Raw genomic sequence first — 20,985 nt, 5'->3', positions numbered from 1 at the left:
GCAATTTCAATCAATTGCTTGCTAAAATAACAACGTTTATCAAAGAGGTGGAGAAATCCACTGGTTTCCTTTAATTAATTCAAAACGTAACTTTGCTGGAGTTCACTGACTCGAAGGAAAGGTATCCAATTACACCACAAGCTGCCTGTTATCTCCAGCTGCTGTTAACCCTTTGAGAGACTTCTGCTTTAACTAACATGCAGCATCCGGTTTGTTTTAAAATTTATCGTTTCTCGCCACTACAGTCCAAGGATACAATTTTAGCTTAATCAACTATAGTTTTAAAAACACTCTCGTGGAACTGAACCATCTTTCCGATGTCCCATCAGTTCATCAAAAACACTCGTAGAACTAAACCATCTTTCCAGATGTCCCATCAGTTCAAGTTTCTAATCCCCAGACTGACCTTTGATTTCGTCGAGACGATCTTTCCGTACCAACCGCGAGTGACCAGGCCATGAGAAATGGGGAAAACCGATGCGTGTCATTTTCCAGCTACACACATTGTGGGCCGTTTCCACTTTCCTTGTCCAAAATCAGTCTAATTCTGATTTCGCAGTTGGTCGGTAACCGTCTGGAGAAATCCCGGGTTTCCGGCACCAAATGAGAAATGGTGAATTCTTTACCCGTCAGTCTGGCCTCCATAAAACTCTAGATGGATTTGTAGGTATAATATTATTTATTTTTAACCAACTTGCAAGTCTGAGTCGCTTCTCTTCTCAGGGACACAGAACCAGCCTCCTGGACCCCTTAGAAAAGAATGAGGTCCGAGACAAAGGGATCTCTGCAAATACATTCAAATAGCGTCAGGTTTCACATACACATTCCCATAGGTCATCCTGTACCCCTCCTGACCTGGCCATACATCCTAATTGGCTCACTTCTCATTCCTTAACCCTGGGCCTCTTGTTACCCAGCATCCTTTTCCCCTTCCTCCATCAGAGCCCTCCCCCCTTCCTTGCCATGCTTTCTGAATCTCTTTGTCTCTTATTTGTGAATTCACTACCGTCAGAGTGGCTCGCATCTACATTACTGTAACTAATATTTGAACTAACTATTTTATATCACATTCGTCATTTTTATTGGCCTGGATTACATAACGATGTAGTTAAATTTTGTCAATCATGTCAAGTGATAGGGAAACCTCAAGCAGTGATAAAACCAACGCCCTTAATACCCATTCCAGCATTTGAGGCACCTTTTACAAGGGTCCTAATCGATTGTGTAGGACTGCTTCCTAAAACAAAAAGTGAGAATCAATATATTTTGACTGTAATGGATGTGTCTACTAGGTTTCCAGAGGCCATTCCAGTACGTGATATTACAGCTAAAAGGATTGTGGAGGAGTTACTTAAATTCTTTACTAGATATGGACTACCCACAGAAATTCAATCGGATCAAGGAACAAAATTTACTTCAAAGTTGCTCATGGAAGTTATGGCTAGCTTAGGAATAAAACAATTTAAAATCAACTGCGTACTATCCAGAATCGCAGGGAGCGTTAGAAAGGTGGCATCAGACATTAAAGACAATGTTGAGGGCGTATTGTCAAGATTATCCAGAGGATTGGGATAAAGGAATCCCATTCGTATTGTTTGCAATTAGGGATGTACCTAATTTTGTCCTTTTGAACTAATTTTTGGTCATGAGGTCAGAGGACCACTTAAATTGATTAAGGAAAAATTGGTGGGTGAGAAATCGGAAATGACACTATTGGATTACGTGTCAAATTTTAGGGAACGATTGAATAGAGCAGGTGAATTGGCTAGACAACATTTGAAAGTTGCACAAAAAGTGATGAAACGGGTAGCGGACAAGAAATCCAAAGTTCGTAGTTTTGCCAGTGGAGATAAAGTTTTAGTGTTGTTACCAGTGGTAGGTGAGCCTTTAAAAGCTAGGTTTTGTGGACCGTATCAGATTGAAAGGAAATTAAGTGAGGTGAATTATGTGGTAAAAACACCAGATAGAAGGAAGACTCACCGAGTGTGACATGTGAATATGCTGAAAAGGTACTTTGAAAGGGAAGGAGAGAAAAAGGAGGTTTTAATGATTCTAACTCAAAGTGACGAACCAAATCCAGATGACTGCGAATTTGACATACCTCAAATTAAATTGGAAAATGAGGATGTTCTTAAAAATTGGGATAAATTGTTAAGCTACCTTCCAGAGGAGAAACAAACTGACCTGAAAGAGTTACTGATATCACATGGGCAAGTTTGTAGAGATAAATTGGGAAGTATTCAAATAGCTATACATGATGTAGATGTGGAAAATGCTGTTCTTATCAAACAACATCCATACAGACGTAACCCTTTAAAATTGGCACAGGTTAACAGAGAGATTGAGAGTATGCTTAAAAATGGCATAATTGAAGTGGGTTGCAGCCAATGAAGCTCACCCATACTGATGGTACCTAAACCAGATGGTACCCAACGTTTGTGTGTGGACTATCGAAAGGTGAATGAAGTTACAAGAACGGACTCTTATCCTATCCCACGTTTGAAGGATTGCATTGAGAAAGTGGGACAATCTGCTTTTATTTCCAACTTCCAGACATGGAAAGAGCATTTAAAACATCGTAAGGAGTTTTTCGATCGACTTCAGGAGGCGGGTTTGGTGATGAACCTAGCCGAAAGTGAATTTGGAGAAGCCCGAATCATTTTCATTGCGGAGTTTCCGATACCCTCAAAACGAAGGGAAATAATGCGATCTCCTAGCATGAATGAATTTGATCGAACATTTGTGCAAACGTTTTGTGGAGTGATTACTCCACTGATGGAATTGCTGAAGAAACGTAAAAAATTTCAATGGACAGCAGACTTTCAACAGGCACTTGACTGCCTGAAAGCTGTTGTTCCTGTACTGGAGAATTGCAAGGAGCTCTGTGGTCAGATTGAACTAAATTATCTGATTCTGAAGAGAAATGCCGAGGAGTAGAGGAATGGATGAATCGTGCAGAGACTTTGTTCAAAGAGACTGTCAATCGAGAAGGATTTCGGTTGGATGAAGAAGAACAAAGAAAAATGGACTATATTATTATACCTGTTTGCGTGTGTTTTTATTTTTAAACAAAAATATATTTACTGTGTACATTTCTTAGTGGATGGTGCAAAAGTGAAAAATGAAACCATCTTGAAGTTGATGGTTTATTTTTTTTTCTTGGGGGGGGGGGGGGAAGTGTCATGCGAGAGTACCTTTAAGACATGGATGTTTAAGCAATGTGCCTTTAAGAAAACGGTGATGTCAGAGAGTGGGTGGAGCTGGGCTTTAGATCAGCCATTTTGCAGTTAAGTTTCTGTTTGAAAAGAGCTTGGGAGTGCCTGTGTTTGCAGTGAGCTGGATCTCTGGCCGAAAGACTATCTCTGGATCATTTGGGTGATTTAAACTGATAATAGTAAAGCCTTTAACCTGATGTGATTCTGGTTAAAGAAGTTAAGTCTCTTGGAAGGTTGAAGGAACATTTTGAGGAGTTATTTACTGTTGCAATATTTTCTGAGTTATCTTTGAAGTAAGGGGTGTTAAGAGATCCAATGTTTATTTAAGATGTTAAGTTGAGTTCATGCAATACACATTGTTTTGTGTTTAAAAAAACATTTGTCCATAATTGCTGTCGAACGAGCCGTGTGCTGGGAAAAGCAACAATTACATTAAAAGGGGAGGTTGGTTGAGCTCCATGATACATTTTGGGGTTCTGAAAATGCCTCGCCCATAACAACAGGAAATATCTATATTCTGTGACCTGCTGTGTTACTGTTTTGAAGGTTTGAAGCCTTTTGGATGTTTGAAGGAACATTTTGAGGGATTATTAGTGGTGTATTATTTTCAGGGTCATCTTTGAAGTAAGGGGTGTTAATGGGTCCAATGTTTATTTAAGATGTTCAGTTGAGTTCATGGAATAAACATTTGTTTTGTGTTTAAAAACCACGTGTCCATAATTGTAATATTACACCTTGGGAACAAGCCGCATGCTCGGAAAAGCAACAAATCCATTAAAGGGAGAGGCTGGTTGAACTCCATGATACATTTTGGGGTTCTGAAAACACCTCGCCCATAAAAATATGCACCTAAGATGGATTTTTTCACCTCCTCATACGTCCCAGAACCACCTCCGTGAGTGATGCAAACTCTTCTCGAGCTCGGTCTACCAGCTTTGTTTGAATCAGTTGTTGCTCTTTTTAGCCTTAGTTTATTAGCTCTGATTATGTCACCTTTGCTCACGAGTCGCCAGGTATCTTTCTGATACCGCCACGTGGTTCAAGCTCGAGTTATGATTAATAAGTCAGCACACCGCTTAGTAAGATTGAAATCAACGGTCATTTATTATGTATAGCAATCAATACTTACACAATAATCCTACTATCTATATCAAAACCTACCACTACTGGCCAATACTTAACTTTAGGAGATGGCCCACCAGGTCAGGGAAATGAATGGTTTATCGAATTGGATCTGGCCTGCGGGATTCAAAACGGTGATATGGGTCGATGGCTAGGAATCTCTATCGGGTAGCGATCGCTGGAGTCAGACTTACTGTTTCTGGCCTATGTTCTTGCGAAGGTTGCGAGCAGGTGAAGAAGGGAGAGAGAGAGCGATCTGAACTTGGCCCCTCAATTTATAGGGCCCAGGGGCTTCCCACCTCCCGGGGCGGCCCTTGACCCTGAGTCCCAAGTGATTGGACTTGTTCCCAATCACTGGTTTCGATATGCTCCAATAATGGGGCGATTCCTCGATCGGGGGGTGGTCGTTCACCTGTCTTTGTTTTGGCCACTGCAAGCGCCGAAAGGTCTGGCCCGGCATTCAATTGCTAATATGTTGCAATTGTACCCGAGGATAGCCGATTAAGCTGCAGATGTCTGGGTTGATGTGCTGCTAATAGTCTTGGGTATCGATCTGGGCCGACTTCCCCAGATCCGAATACGCTATTCTGTCTGCAGTTGTCCGTTTGTGTCCTGATGGCTGCTTTTCCCATCAGCCTTTTCGGTTAGCCTTTTTAAATCGGGTTTTGGCCAAATGAAGAGGGAATCAGCCATTTTAGGTGGCTACACAGTCAGACCTACATGTCCTGTGGCCATTTCATTTGTTTAGCTACCTTCTTCTCATCAAACCTTGGCAATGCTTGGACATATTTAAATAGATTCCCACCAAGCCTTCGACTTTGACGCTCTTTCTCACTATCCTCCAACTGTACGTTTCCCTTTACGTCTGCCAATTATTACTGACTGTCATGTTTCATGGCCATTTTCTGAAGTTCAAACTCTCTCTCTTTATCTTTTTCCCTGATCTGTATCTCCCTTTCTCCTTTTTGTTTGCTCGGGCCATTCTTTCTTTTCTCCTTTCTTCTCCTTTTCTTTTTCCTCTCTTTCGTATTCAAGCTGCTTTAATTTTTTCTCGTTCCATTTGTTTAATTTGCAACTGAATTTTTGCCATTTCCAAAGAGTCAAACTGCATCTTAGGCAACTTTAAATGCTTAGTCACCCCATAATTACCTCATCTTTTCGCATTTTGTCAGATAATGTTAACTGCACTGTTTTTGCCAAATCTAACAGTCTGCTTTTAGTCTCTGTCCGTAAGGTACTGCATGTGACCGTCTCCACCCCCAAAAGGTTCAGAGCCTCTGAAAGAGCCATTGTCCACAACACACTCCCCACTTAAACTAAAATACCACACCTGAAAATCAACCACAATATGCTCACCCCTGATTGTCTTTAAGTTCACTAAGCCAATCTAATAGATAGACTTTAATCCCCCTCGAGCCCCCAATTGTTATGGGTGAGGGTTTAGAGAATCCCAATGTGTATCATGGAGTTCACCTGACCCACAACTTTTCATAGATTGTGGTATGCAGAGCACACAGCTCAGTCTACAGGTATGGTACAGCAGAAATGGACGAGTATTTTTCAAAACAAAACAATGTTTATTCTCTGAACGCAAGTTAACCTTTTTAAAAACAAACAGTGAACATCTAAGTACCCATTAATTCAAATACACCCCCCAAAGAATGCAACACTAAGTAATCTGTGTGCTATTCTTTTCACCTCCAAAAGACTGAACAAACCTTCAAACATTTAATACCGAGATTTTTTTACAATTCTGAATTTGCCAAATGGTCCATAGATTGATAGTCTTTGGATGGCAGAGATCAACAGCAGTGCAGCTCACTAAAAAAACACAGACACACCCAAGCCTTTTCTCTAACTGAAACTAAAAAGCAGAAGTAGCGCTCAGCTCCACCCACATTCTGACATCACTCCAGTAACATGAGCAGCTCCATTTCTAAAGATACATTTCTTATGCACCCATTTCTTAAATGTACTCTCACATGAATTATTATACCTGTTTGCTTGTGTTGTTTTTTGAAACAAAAAAGTACATTTATTGTGTGCGTTTCTTAAAGGATAGTGAAAAGGTGAAAAATGAAACAATCTTGAAGTTGATGGGGTTTTTTTTCTTGGGGGGGAGGTGTCATGTGGGAGTACCTTTAAGAAATGGGTGTGTATATAAATATCTGTAGTGAGAGTACCTTTAAGAAATGTGTGTTTACTACTGCAGTGATGTCAGAGTGGGTGGAGGTGGGCTGTCTGTCAGTTTTTTATTTGCATTTTTGAGCAGTCTACAGGGTGTGTTTTAGTTTTGTTTTCAGTGTTGGAGCTGAAGCCAGACCAAGCAGGTGTACTGCTGTTCTCTCTGCCATCAAAAGACTATCTCTTGATCATTTTATGAATTCAGAATTATAAATGTTTTCGGTAGTGACTGATCTTCTGGTAAAGGTTTTGTTTTTAAGTCGAATGGATGTTAAAAAGGAAAGCTTAAAGGTTTACTTAGTGTTGTAGCCTTTGGGGGTTGTATTTGAATTAATGGTTGCTAAGATGTTCACTATGTTTTAAAAAGGTGAACTTGAGTTCGTAGAATAAACATCGTTTTGCTTTAAAAAAAATAAATTTCCATTTTTGTGCTACCACACTTGCAGAGTGGGCCGTGTGCTCTCCATACACAATCTATTAAAAGTTGTGGGTCAGGTGAACTCCATGATACACTTTGGGATTCTCTAAACCCTGGCCCATAACAGTTGGAGGTGGGCTCCGGTACTCTGCATGTGATGCGTGAGCGGAGGGTCAGCACTGAGAGAGAGCTGGGGGTGGGGAGGGGGTGTCATGGGAGTGTCCCTTTAAGAAATATTTTTGTCTTATCACGTGCCTTCAGTTACGTCAGTTTTGTACTGCACAGGTTAAAAGACCATTTTTTTCTCTATCTGCATTTTAAAAGCTGTTTCCAAACTGCTTGATAACTTGAAAATAAATAACAGTTTTCTGGAAGAAATTCAGACCTGTTTTGAAAAGAAAACAGGAGCATCCATACCAGGTCTTGAGTGCTGTTTGCTGGGCCACACCTTTGAAAAGGGTTTTCTTGCTTATGGGATATTGTTATTAAATTGGAACAACTAAAGGGAGAATTTATTAAGGGTTATACATATTGTTTTCTAATTTAGAGTACCCCATTCATTTTTTCCAATTAAGGGGCAATTTAGCGTGTTCAATCCACCTACCTTGGACATCTTTGAGTTGTGGGGGCGAAACCAACGCAAGCACGGGGAGAATGTGCAAACTCCACACGGATAGTGACCCAGTACTGCCCTATTAAGGGTTATACATAGAGTACTGTAGCTGTTTTGGGTGATGCTCGATCAATAACTCCAGAAGCAAGATTGGAGACAATTGAAGGCTTTATTACACTAGATGTTTCCCCCAGCAGCGTGGGTACAGAAGGCAGCTGCTGGGGAGACACGGGCTCTTGTACTCCGCCTTACTAGGCGGAACCAGCAGGCAGGCTTAACCAATGAAAACAGTACCTCCTATACCAATGGTCTTACAGCATTACAGGTTACCGTAATACCGACTACCACAATGGGGTATTTATGTTTGTAGTTGATAAAAATGCTTAACTGTGTGTTTATAAATATGTTAACTAAATTTGTAGAATAAACTTTGTTTTTGATTAAAAGTGCTTCATTCTTCTGTTGAATAACAGCTCAAAGGCAGGCCCTTGTGCTCATCATAACCAAAATCAATAAACAGTTGTAGGTCAGGTGAATTCCATGATACACTTTGAAGTTTTCTAAACCCTGACCCATAACAAATTGGGGGCTCGTCCGGGATAAAAGTCTATCTTTCGTGATTGGTGAGCATATTTGTGCTTGCTATTCAGGTGTGTATTCCAGTTTAAGTAGCGAGTGCGTTGTGGACAATGGCTCTTTCGGAGGCTCAGAAGTTTTTAGGAGTGGAGAAGGTCACATGTAGCCACGTAAAATGGCTGGGTTCCGATTAATCTGGCCAAAACCCAGTTTAAAATGGCTAACCCGAAAGACTGCTGGGAAAAGCAGCTAAGAAGACACAAGCAGGCAGCTGCAGACAGTATTGCACATTCGGCTCTGGGAAGTTAGCCCAGATCGATACTCGGGGCTATCAACAGCCCATCAACCCAGGTATTTGCAGTTGCATTCAGGACTGTTTGCAGCCCATCTATTCAGACATCCACAGTTAAATCGGCTATCCCCGGGAACAATTGCAACATATTAGCAATTAAATACCGGGCCAGACCTGTCGGCGCCTGCAGTGGCCGAAACAAAGACAGGTGAGCGACCACCCCCCGATCGAGGAATTGCCTCACCATTGGACACATCGACCCCAGAGATTGGGGACAGATCCAATCACTTGGGACTCAGGGTCAAGGGCTGCCCCGGGAGGCGGGAAGCCCCTGGGCCCTATAAAAGTGAGGGTCCAAGTTCAGATCTCTCTCTCTCTCTCTCTCTCCTCTTCGCCTGCTCGAGACCTTCGCAAGAACAGTAACCGGCAACAGTAAGTTTGAATCCAGCAATCGCTATCCGGTAGAGACACCTAGCCACCGACCTGTAGCAGCCTTTTGAATCCCGCGGGCCAGATCTGATTGGACAAGCCATTAGTTTCCCTGACCTGGTGGGCTCTTCCTAAGTTGCGTATTGGCCAGTAGTGATAGGTTTATTATATAGATAGTAGTATTAGTGTATTAATATTGCTTTGTTGTATATAATAAATGACCGTTGTTTTAATCCTTACTAAGCGGTGTGCTGTATTATTAATCATAACCTGAACTTGAACCACGTGGCGGTATCATAAAGATACCTGGCGACTCGTGAGCAAAGGTGACGTAATCAGAGCCAATAGACTAAGGCTAAAAAGAGCAACACACACGCAGTACCTTCCAAACTGAAACTAAAAAACGGCTTTTAGATTTGACAAAAAACATTGCTGTTAACATTGCCTGACAAAATACAAAAAGAAAAGGTAATTGCGACGGTAACTGAGCATTTAAAATTGCCTGAGACACCATTCGAATCATTGGAACTGGCAAGAATTCAATTACTTGAACATGAAAAAGAATTAAAGTAGCTTGAAAACTAAGAAAGGGAAAAAGAAAGAATGGCCCTAGCAAAACAAAAAGCGAGAAAAAGGGATGTACAGATCAGGGGGGAAAAAGAGAGACATTGAACATCAGAAAATGGCCATGAAACGTGACAGTCAGTTAAAATTGGCGGAAAATGGCCACGAAACATGACAGTCAATTAAAATTGGCAGATGTAAAGAGAAACGTACAGTTTGAGGATCGTGAGAAAGAGCGTCATAGTCGAAGGCTTGGTAGGGATCTATTTGAATATGTCCAAGCATTGCCAAGGTTTGATGAGAAGGAGATAGAAGCCTTTTTCATTTCATTTGAAATGGTAGCTAAACAAATGAAATGGTCGCAAGACTGATTCAAACAAAGTTGGTAGGTCGAGCTAGTGAAGTGTTTGCATCACTATCAGATGAGGTACCTGGGACGTATGAGGAGGTGGAAAAAATCCTTCAGACAAAGGTTTAGAAATTTAAGGAAAGAGCCTGGTCAAACATACATGGAGTTTGAAAGGATCAAACAGAGTAATTTTGATAGGTGGATAAGGCCTTTGAAAATAGACCAAACATATGAAGTTCTTAGAGAAATTATAATTTTGGAGGAGTTTTAAAATTCAATTCCTGATTTAGTGAGAGCTCCTGTGGAAGACCAGAGGGGTAAAACTGTGAGATTAGCAGCAGAAATGGCAGATGATTATGAATTAGTTCATAAATCAAAATTTGGTTTACAACATCAGTTTTGTGAGGGATAGAAACTGGGGAAAAGAGAAATAATCAAATGGTAAAGGGCAGGTAATAAGGAGAGTGTAACTCAGATTTAAAAAAGAAATCCAGGAGGATGGAAGATAAGTGAAAAGTTTCATATGATTTTACTGTAATAAACAAGACCATGTAAAGTCACAGGACTAAAGAAAACTACCAGGAAGGTTGATGTGGCAAAACAGGATAAGCCAGTGCGTTTGTTAAAGTGGTAAAGGAAAGCCCAATTGAAGAGAAGGAGGTGCAAAAGATTGTGCAGCCTGAACAAGATATGATTGAAAAGCAGCTGGCTTGTAATGCAGAACAAGGCTAGCAGCGCGGGTTCAATTCCTGTACTAGCCTCCCCGAACAGGCGGCGGAATGTGGCAACGAGGGGCTTTTCACAGTAACTTCATTGAAGTTTACTTGTGCCAATAAGCAATTATTATTAAGAATTTGCCAGATCTCTTTAAAGAATTTACTTGTGTGAGTAAAGTTTTCTCATGTGTACGAAAGACTAGGTAAAGAAGTCATAATTTTAAGGGATACAGGAGCTAGTCAATCTTTGATGGTAAGAGATGAGGAGTTATGTAGTTTGGGAGAAATATTGCCAGAAAAGGTGGTAACATGTGGAATTCAGGGTGAGAGGGCTAGCGTTCCATTATATAAGGTAAGGTTGGAAAGTCCAGTGAAGAGTGGTGAAGTGACAGCAGGAGTAATAGAGAAACTATCTTGCCCAGGAATACAGTTTGTTTTGGGTAATCATATAGCTGGATCTCAAGTCGGAGTGATGCTGACTGTGGTTGATAAACCAGTGGAAAATCAAACAAATGAATTGTTGAAGGACAAATATCCTGGGATTTTTCCAGATTGTGTCGTAACAAGATTGCAAAGTCACAGGTTAAGACAAGAGGAGAAATCACAGTTGTTGGCCAGATGAACTCCATGACATACTTTGGAGTTTTCTAAACCATGGTCCATAACGGGGGTTCGGTACTGTGCAGGCGCTGCTTGGGCGGAGGGCCACTACTGTGGGAGGGGTGCTCGGGAGGGTGGTCAGTACTGGGGGAGCATAGCACGGGCGGGGTTCTGGGTACTGTGGGAGCGCTGCGCGGACGGTGTGGTCGGTACTGTGGGCTGGCGGGGTCAGTACAGTGCAGGCGATGTGCGGACAGAGGATCAGTGCTGTCCACGCACGATGCGGGCAGAGGGTCAGTCCTGTCCGGGCGCTGTGAGGGCAGAGGGTCAGTCCTGTCCGGGCACTGCGGGCGGTGGGTTAGTCCTGTGCGGGCAATATTCCCTGACAACTGCAAGGTCGCGCTACTGACCCTGCCTGTTCTCCTGCTTTTCTCCCTCCTCCTCTCTTTCCCTCGGCCTCTCCCCTTCTCTCCCTCGGCCCCCCTTCTCTACCTCGGCCCCTCCCTTCTCTCCTTCAGCCTCTCCCTCGGGGGCCCCCCTCTCTCCCTCGGTGCCATCCCTCTCTCCCTCGGTGCCCCCCCTCTCTACCTCGGGGGGCCCCCCCTCTCTACTTCGGGGGCACCCCCCTCTCTACCTCGGGGGCAGCCCCTCTCTACCTCGGGGGCACCCCCCTCTCTACCTCGGGGGCACCCCTCTCCCTCGGGGCCCCCTTCTCCGCTCAGGGGCCCCCCCCCTCCATCGGTTCTCCCTTGCCCCCCCTCTCTCCCTTGGTTCTCCCTCGCCACCCCCTCTCGCCCTCGGTTATCCCTCGCCCCCCCCCTCGCCCTCGGTTCTCCCTCGATCTCGCCCTCCCCCCCCCCTCTTGCCCTCGCCACCCCTTTTGCCTTCGCCCGTGCCCCCCTCTCGCTCTTGGCTTCGCCCCCCTCTCGCCTTCGCTCGCCCTCGCCCCCTCTCGCCCTCGCCCCCTCTCGCCCTCGCCCCCTCTCGCCCTCGCCCCCTCTCGCCCTCGCCCCCTCTCGCCCTCGCCCCCTCTCGCCCTCGCCCCCTCTCGCCCTCGCCCCCTCTCGCCCTCGCCCCCTCTCGCCCTCGCCCCCTCTCGCCCTCGCCCCCTCTCGCCCTCGCCCCCTCTCGCCCTCGCCCCCTCTCGCCCTCGCCCCCTCTCGCCCTCGCCCCCTCTCGCCCTCGCCCCCTCTCGCCCTCGCCCCCTCTCGCCCTCGCCCCCTCTCGCCCTCGCCCCCCTCTCGCCCTCGCCCCCTCTCGCCCTCGCCCCCTCTCGCCCTCGCCCCCTCTCGCCCTCGCCCCACCTCTCGCCCTCGACCCCTCTCGCCCTCGACCCCTCTCGCCCTCGATCGCCCTCGACCCCACCTCTGGCCCTCGACCCCACCTCTGGCCCTCGACCCCACCTCTGGCCCTCGACCCCACCTCTGGCCCTCGACCCCACCTCTGGCCCTCGACCCCACCTCTGGCCCTCGACCCCACCTCTGGCCCTCGACCCCACCTCTGGCCCTCGACCCCACCTCTGGCCCTCGACCCCACCTCTGGCCCTCGACCCCACCTCTGGCCCTCGACCCCACCTCTGGCCCTCGACCCCACCTCTGGCCCTCGACCCCACCTCTGGCCCTCGACCCCACCTCTGGCCCTCGACCCCACCTCTGGCCCTCGACCCCACCTCTGGCCCTCGACCCCACCTCTGGCCCTCGACCCCACCTCTGGCCCTCGACCCCACCTCTGGCCCTCGACCCCACCTCTGGCCCTCGACCCCACCTCTGGCCCTCGACCCCACCTCTGGCCCTCGACCCCACCTCTGGCCCTCGACCCCACCTCTGGCCCTCGACCCCACCTCTGGCCCTCGACCCCACCTCTGGCCCTCGACCCCACCTCTGGCCCTCGACCCCACCTCTGGCCCTCGACCCCACCTCTGGCCCTCGACCCCACCTCTGGCCCTCGACCCCACCTCTGGCCCTCGACCCCACCTCTGGCCCTCGACCCCACCTCTGGCCCTCGACCCCACCTCTGGCCCTCGACCCCACCTCTGGCCCTCGACCCCACCTCTGGCCCTCGACCCCACCTCTGGCCTTCGACCCCACCTCTGGCCCTCGACCCCACCTCTGGCCCTCGACCCCACCTCTGGCCCTCGACCCCACCGCTCGCCCTCGACCCCACCGCTCGCCCTCGACCCCACCGCTCGCCCTCGACCCCACCGCTCGCCCTCGACCCCACCGCTCGCCCTCGACCCCACCGCTCGCCCTCGACCCCACCGCTCGCCCTCGACCCCACCGCTCGCCCTCGACCCCACCGCTCGCCCTCGACCCCACCGCTCGCCCTCGACCCCACCGCTCGCCCTCGACCCCACCGCTCGCCCTCGACCCCACCGCTCGCCCTCGACCCCACCGCTCGCCCTCGACCCCACCGCTCGCCCTCGACCCCACCGCTCGCCCTCGACCCCACCGCTCGCCCTCGACCCCACCGCTCGCCCTCGACCCCACCGCTCGCCCTCGACCCCACCGCTCGCCCTCGACCCCACCGCTCGCCCTCGACCCCACCGCTCGCCCTCGACCCCACCGCTCGCCCTCGACCCCACCGCTCGCCCTCGACCCCACCGCTCGCCCTCGACCCCACCGCTCGCCCTCGACCCCACCGCTCGCCCTCGACCCCACCGCTCGCCCTCGACCCCACCGCTCGCCCTCGACCCCACCGCTCGCCCTCGACCCCACCGCTCGCCCTCGACCCCACCGCTCGCCCTCGACCCCACCGCTCGCCCTCGACCCCACCGCTCGCCCTCGACCCCACCGCTCGCCCTCGACCCCACCGCTCGCCCTCGACCCCACCGCTCCCCCTCGACCCCACCGCTCCCCCTCGACCCCACCGCTCCCCCTCGACCCCACCGCTCCCCCTCGACCCCACCGCTCCCCCTCGACCCCACCGCTCCCCCTCGACCCCACCGCTCCCCCTCGACCCCACCGCTCCCCCTCGACCCCACCGCTCCCCCTCGACCCCACCGCTCCCCCTCGACCCCACCGCTCCCCCTCGACCCCACCGCTCCCCCTCGACCCCACCGCTCCCCCTCGACCCCACCGCTCCCCCTCGACCCCACCGCTCCCCCTCGACCCCACCGCTCCCCCTCGACCCCACCGCTCCCCCTCGACCCCACCGCTCCCCCTCGACCCCACCGCTCCCCCTCGACCCCACCGCTCCCCCTCGACCCCACCGCTCCCCCTCGACCCCACCGCTCCCCCTCGACCCCACCGCTCCCCCTCGACCCCACCGCTCCCCCTCGACCCCACCGCTCCCCCTCGACCCCACCGCTCCCCCTCGACCCCACCGCTCCCCCTCGACCCCACCGCTCCCCCTCGACCCCACCGCTCCCCCTCGACCCCACCGCTCCCCCTCGACCCCACCGCTCCCCCTCGACCCCACCGCTCCCCCTCGACCCCACCGCTCCCCCTCGACCCCACCGCTCCCCCTCGACCCCACCGCTCCCCCTCGACCCCACCGCTCCCCCTCGACCCCACCGCTCCCCCTCGACCCCACCGCTCCCCCTCGACCCCACCGCTCCCCCTCGACCCCACCGCTCCCCCTCGACCCCACCGCTCCCCCTCGACCCCACCGCTCCCCCTCGACCCCACCGCTCCCCCTCGACCCCACCGCTCCCCCTCGACCCCACCGCTCCCCCTCGACCCCACCGCTCCCCCTCGACCCCACCGCTCCCCCTCGACCCCACCGCTCCCCCTCGACCCCACCGCTCCCCCTCGACAACACCGCTCCCCCTCGACAACACCGCTCCCCCTCGACCCCACCCCTCCCCCTCGACCCCTCGCCCCTCGCCCCCACCCCTCGCCCCCGGCCCCACCCCCCCTCGCCCTCGACCCCACCCCCCCTCGCCCTCGACCCCACCCCCCCTCGCCCTCGACCCCACCCCCCCTCGCCCTCGACCCCCCTCGCCCTCGACCCCACCCCCCCTCGCCCTCGACCCCAACCCCCCCTCGCCCTCGACCCCAACTCGCCCTCGCCCAACCCTCTGTCTCGGCCCCTGTTGTCCCCTCTCCCCGGCCACCGATGGTCCACCCCCCTCCCACCACCCCACCTGTGATTTCCACCGGCCCCCCGTCATCCCCGGCTCCCCGTCGTACAATACCCTCCCCCGGCATCCTGTCGTACAACCCCCCCCCCCCTCCCTGTCACCCTGTCGTACAACCCCCCCCCCCCGGGCACCCTGTCGTACAACCCCCCGTGCCCCCTCCCCCCGGCCCCCTGTCGTACAACCCCCCCCCCCTCCCTGTCACCCTGTCGTACAACCCCCCCCCCCCGGGCACCCTGTCGTACAACCCCCCGTGCCCCCTCCCCCGGCCCCCTGTCGTACAACCCCCCGTGCCCCCTCCCCCGGCCCCCTGTCGTACAACCCCCCCCCCCCCAGCCCCCTGTGGTTTACCCCCCCACCCCCAGGCCCCCTGTGGTTTACCCCCCCCGGCCCCCTGTAGTTTACCCCCCCTGTGGTGTGTCCCCCGGCCCCCTGTGGTTCTTCTCTTCCCCGCCGGCCCCCTGCTGCCCCGCCCCCCGCCCACCAAGTTCCCCCCCTGACCCCCTATGGTCCTATTCTCCCACCCCCGGCCACCTGTGGTTCTTCCCCCCCCCCCCCCCCCTGCACCATGTGGTCTTTCAATATTGCTGTCCTGTTTGGTGACTTAAATTTCCTCTGCCTCGTATTCCAGATGTGAAACAGGACACATTGTGTGTTCGCTTCTCTCTTAAAGACCAGTTCGCCCCGAAGTACGCACAGATTGGGAACCACAACAGTGGAGTTGATTATGTGAGAACCTGTGAGTTTGCTTTTCTCTTCCTCCATGTGTTTGTTCTCTGAATGCTTCTCCTTTGTCACACCGGCCCTGATATCCTAATTATCATGGAGAAGCTCCCGTGTGTTCACACTTTCCTGCCCCCAGCACAGCGGTTGGGCATCAACCAGCCTCTCAAGCCCATTACACAGGAATAACAGTCGGCCATTCATCCCACTGGATAATTACACACGAAGAGGAAAAGTTCATTCAGCCCTCTTGGAACTGTTGCACTGGAACAGATGAGGCCATTCAGCTCCACAGGCCCATTGCACAGGAACACGAAGAGGCCATTCAGCCATCGGGCATATTATACCATTCAGCCATCGGGCATATTATACAGGAACAGGAGGAGCCCAAACAGCCAGCCCCCCCCATTACTCTTTCAAAGGCACAGGAAGAGGCCAGTCAGCCTCTTTTACTCATTACACAGGAAGAGGCAATACAGCCTATTGCCCCTGTAGCACAGGAAGAGGACAAGGCCAATTTGATTTTCCGCCTTGGACAGCATGAAAATGTTGTTGGTTTGTGATGTGCATGTACCTCGTTCTGTAAATATGATGTGACACCACATTCTTTGTCTCTCCCCCCGCTCTGCCTCTTCCCCCCCCCGCTCTGTCTCCCCCCCGCTCTGTCTCCCCCCCGCTCTGTCTCCCCCCCGCTCTGTCTCCCCCCCGCTCTGTCTCCCCCCCGCTCTGTCTCCCCCCCGCTCTGTCTCCCCCCCGCTCTGTCTCCCCCCCGCTCTGTCTCCCCCCCGCTCTGTCTCCCCCCCCGCTCTGTCTCCCCCCCGCTCTGTCTCCCCCCCCCGCTCTGTCTCCCCCCCCGCTCTGTCTCCCCCCCCGCTCTGTCTCCCCCCCCGCTCTGTCTCCCCCCCCGCTCTATCTCCCCCCCCGCTCTATCTCCCCCCCCGCTCTATCTCCCCCCCCGCTCTATCTCCCCCCCCCGCTCTATCTCCCCCCCCCGCTCTGTCTCCCCCCCCGCTCTGTCTCCCCCCCCGCTCTGTCTCCCCCCCCGCTCTGTCTCCCCCCCCGCTCTGTCTCCCCCCCCGCTCTGTCTCCCCCCCGCTCTGTCTCCCCCCCGCTCTGTCTCCCCCCCGCTCTGTCTCCCCCCCGCTCTGTCTCCCCCCCGCTCTGTCTCCCCCCCGCTCTGTCTCCCCCCCGCTCTGTCTCCCCCCCCGCTCTGTCTCCCCCCCCGCTCTGTCTCCCCCCCCGCTCTGTCTCCCCCCCCGCTCTGTCTCCCCCCCCGCTCTGTCTCCCCCCCGCTCTGTCTCCCCCCCCGCTCTGTCTCCCCCCCGCTCTGTCTCCCCCCCGCTCTGTCTCCCCCCCCGCTCTGTCTCCCCCCCCGCTCTGTCTCCCCCCCCGCTCTGTCTCCCCCCCCGCTCTGTCTCCCCCCCCGCTCTGTCTCCCCCCCCGCTCTGTCTCCCCCCCCGCTCTGTCTCCCCCCCCGCTCTGTCTCCCCCCCCGCTCTGTCTCCCCCCCCGCTCTGTCTCCCCCCCCGCTCTGTCTCCCCCCCCGCTCTGTCTCCCCCCCCGCTCTGTCTCCCCCCCCGCTCTGTCTCCCCCCCCGCTCTGTCTCCCCCCCCGCTCTGTCTCCCCCCCCGCTCTGTCTCCCCCCCGCTCTGTCTCCCCCCCGCTCTGTCTCCCCCCCGCTCTGTCTCCCCCCCCCCCGCTCTGTCTCCCCCCCCCGCTCTGTCTCCCCCCCCGCTCTGTCTCCCCCCCCGCTCTGTCTCCCCCCCCGCTCTGTCTCCCCCCCCCGCTCTGTCTCCCCCCCCCGCTCTGTCTCCCCCCCCCGCTCTGTCTCCCCCCCCCCGCTCTGTCTCCCCCCCCCCGCTCTGTCTCCCCCCCCCCGCTCTGTCTCCCCCCCCGCTCTGTCTCCCCCCCCCCGCTCTGTCTCCCCCCCCCCGCTCTGTCTCCCCCCCCCCGCTCTGTCTTCCCCCCCCCGCTCTGTCTCCCCCCCGCTCTGTCTCCCTCTGTCTCCCCCCCGCTCTGTCTCCCTCTGTCTCCCCCCCCGCTCTGTCTCCCCCCCCCGCTCTGTCTCCCCCCCCGCTCTGTCTCCCCCCCCGCTCTGTCTCCCCCCCCGCTCTGTCTCCCCCCCCGCTCTGTCTCCCCCCCCGCTCTGTCTCCCCCCCGCTCTGTCTCCCCCCCCGCTCTGTCTCCCCCCCCGCTCTGTCTCCCCCCCCGCTCTGTCTCCCCCCCCCGCTCTGTCTCCCCCCCCGCTCTGTCTCCCCCCCCGCTCTGTCTCCCCCCCCGCTCTGTCTCTCCCCCCGCTCTGTCTCTCCCCCCGCTCTGTCTCCCCCCCGCTCTGTCTCCCCCCCCGCTCTGTCTCCCCCCCCGCTCTGTCTCCCCCCCCGCTCTGTCTCCCCCCCCGCTCTGTCTCCCCCCCCGCTCTGTCTCCCCCCCCGCTCTGTCTCCCCCCCCGCTCTGTCTCCCCCCCCGCTCTGTCTCCCCCCCCGCTCTGTCTCCCCCCCCGCTCTGTCTCCCCCCCCCGCTCTGTCTCCCCCCCCGCTCTGTCTCCCCCCCCGCTCTGTCTCCCCCCCCGCTCTGTCTCCCCCCCCCGCTCTGTCTCCCCCCCCGCTCTGTCTCCCCCCCCGCCCCCTTTATGTCTCTCCCCCCGCCCCCTTTATGTCTCTCCCCCCGCCCCCTTTATGTCTCTCCCCCCGCCCCCTTTATGTCTCTCCCCCCGCCCCCTTTATGTCTCTCCCCCCGCCCCCTTTATGTCTCTCCCCCCGCCCCCTTTATGTCTCTCCCCCCGCCCCCTTTATGTCTCTCCCCCCGCCCCCTTTATGTCTCTCCCCCCGCCCCCTTTATGTCTCTCCCCCCGCCCCCTTTATGTCTCTCCCCCCGCCCCCTTTATGTCTCTCCCCCCGCCCCCTTTATGTCTCTCCCCCGCCCCCTTTATGTCTCTCCCCCCGCCCCCTTTATGTCTCTCCCCCCGCCCCCTTTATGTCTCTCCCCCCGCCCCCTTTATGTCTCTCCCCCACCCCTTTATGTCTCTCCCCCGCCCCCTTTATGTCTCTCCCCCCGCCCCCTTTATGTCTCTCCCCCCGCCCCCTTTATGTCTCTCCCCCCGCCCCCTTTATGTCTCTCCCCCGCCCCCTTTATGTCTCTCCCCCCGCCCCCTTTATGTCTCTCCCCCCGCCCCCTTTATGTCTCTCCCCCCGCCCCCTTTATGTCTCTCCCCCGCCCCCTTTATGTCTCTCCCCCGCCCCCTTTATGTCTCTCCCCCGCCCCCTTTATGTCTCTCCCCCCGCCCCCTTTATGTCTCTCCCCCGCCCCCTTTATGTCTCTCCCCGCCCCCTTTATGTCTCTCCCCCCGCCCCCTTTATGTCTCTCCCCCCGCCCCCTTTATGTCTCTCCCCCCGCCCCCTTTATGTCTCTCCCCCCGCCCCCTTTATGTCTCTCCCCCCGCCCCCTTTATGTCTCTCCCCCCGCCCCCTTTATGTCTCTCCCCCCGCCCCCTTTATGTCTCTCCCCCCGCCCCCTTTATGTCTCTCCCCCCGCCCCCTTTATGTCTCTCCCCCCGCCCCCTTTATGTCTCTCCCCCCGCCCCCTTTATGTCTCTCCCCCCGCCCCCTTTATGTCTCTCCCCCGCCCCCTTTATGTCTCTCCCCCCGCCCCCTTTATGTCTCTCCCCCCGCCCCCTTTATGTCTCTCCCCCCGCCCCCTTTATGTCTCTCCCCCCGCCCCCTTTATGTCTCTCCCCCCGCCCCCTTTATGTCTCTCCCCCCGCCCCCTTTATGTCTCTCCCCCCGCCCCCTTTATGTCTCTCCCCCCGCCCCCTTTATGTCTCTCCCCCGCCCCCTTTATGTCTCTCCCCCGCCCCCTTTATGTCTCTCCCCCCGCCCCCTTTATGTCTCTCCCCCCGCCCCCTTTATGTCTCTCCCCCCGCCCCCTTTATGTCTCTCCCCCCGCCCCCTTTATGTCTCTCCCCCCGCCCCCTTTATGTCTCTCCCCCCGCCCCCTTTATGTCTCTCCCCCCGCCCCCTTTATGTCTCTCCCCCCGCCCCCTTTATGTCTCTCCCCCCGCCCCCTTTATGTCTCTCCCCCCGCCCCCTTTATGTCTCTCCCCCGCCCCCTTTATGTCACTCCCCCCGCCCCCTTTATGTCTCTCCCCCCGCCCCCTTTATGTCTCTCCCCCCGCCCCCTTTATGTCTCTCCCCCCGCCCCCTTTATGTCTCTCCCCCCGCCCCCTTTATTTCTCTCCCCCCGCCCCCTTTATGTCTCTCCCCCCGCCCCCTTTATGTCTCTCCCCCCGCCCCCTTTATGTCTCTCCCCCCGCCCCCTTTATGTCTCTCCCCCCGCCCCCTTTATGTCTCTCCCCCGCCCCCTTTATGTCTCTCCCCCCGCCCCCTTTATGTCTCTCCCCCCGCCCCCTTTATGTCTCTCCCCCCGCCCCCTGTTATGTCTCTCCCCCCGCCCCCTTTATGTCTCTCCCCCGCCCCCCTTATGTCTCTCCCCCGCCCCCCTTATGTCTCTCCCCCGCCCCCTTTATGTCTCTCCCCCCGCCCCCTTTATGTCTCTCCCCCCGCCCCCTTTATGTCTCTCCCCCCGCCCCCTTTATGTCTCTCCCCCCGCCCCCTTTATGTCTCTCCCCCCGCCCCCTTTATGTCTCTCCCCCGCCCCCTTTATGTCTCTCCCCCCGCCCCCTTTATGTCTCTCCCCCCGCCCCCTTTATGTCTCTCCCCCCGCCCCCTTTATGTCTCTCCCCCCCCTCGCCCCCTTTATGTCTCTCCCCCCGCCCCCTTTATGTCTCTCCCCCCGCCCCCTTTATGTCTCTCCCCCCGCCCCCTTTATGTCTCTCCCCCCGCCCCCTTTATGTCTCTCCCCCCGCCCCCTTTATGTCTCTCCCCCCGCCCCCTTTATGTCTCTCCCCTCCGCCCCCTTTATGTCTCTCCCCCCGCCCCCTTTATGTCTCTCCCCCCGCCCCCTTTATGTCTCTCCCCCCGCCCCCTTTATGTCTCTCCCCCGCCCCCTTTATGTCTCTCCCCCGCCCCCTTTATGTCTCTCCCCCCGCCCCCTTTATGTCTCTCCCCCCTTTCCCCCCGCCCCCTTTATGTCTCTCCCCCCGCCCCCTTTA

General features: G+C 54.9%; 1 protein-coding gene across 2 annotated transcripts in view; it reads left to right on the top strand.

Annotated features, from left to right (window-relative positions):
• LOC140386601 (claudin domain-containing protein 1-like) overlaps window positions 1-20,985 on the top strand; it is a 157,995-nt gene that overhangs the window by 46,353 nt on the left and 90,657 nt on the right. For both annotated transcript variants that reach the window (XM_072469075.1, XM_072469074.1), the window contains exon 3: window positions 15,788-15,895. In XM_072469075.1, coding sequence (XP_072325176.1) covers window positions 15,788-15,895 — 108 coding nt within the window. The remainder of the gene's footprint in view (window positions 1-15,787; window positions 15,896-20,985) is intronic.

The sequence above is a fragment of the Scyliorhinus torazame genome, chromosome 12, assembly GCF_047496885.1.
Source record: "Scyliorhinus torazame isolate Kashiwa2021f chromosome 12, sScyTor2.1, whole genome shotgun sequence".
In the NCBI taxonomy this organism is placed as follows: domain Eukaryota; kingdom Metazoa; phylum Chordata; class Chondrichthyes; order Carcharhiniformes; family Scyliorhinidae; genus Scyliorhinus; species Scyliorhinus torazame.
Note: the sequence above shows the minus strand (reverse complement) of the source record. Positions and strands in the feature narration are given on the sequence as shown.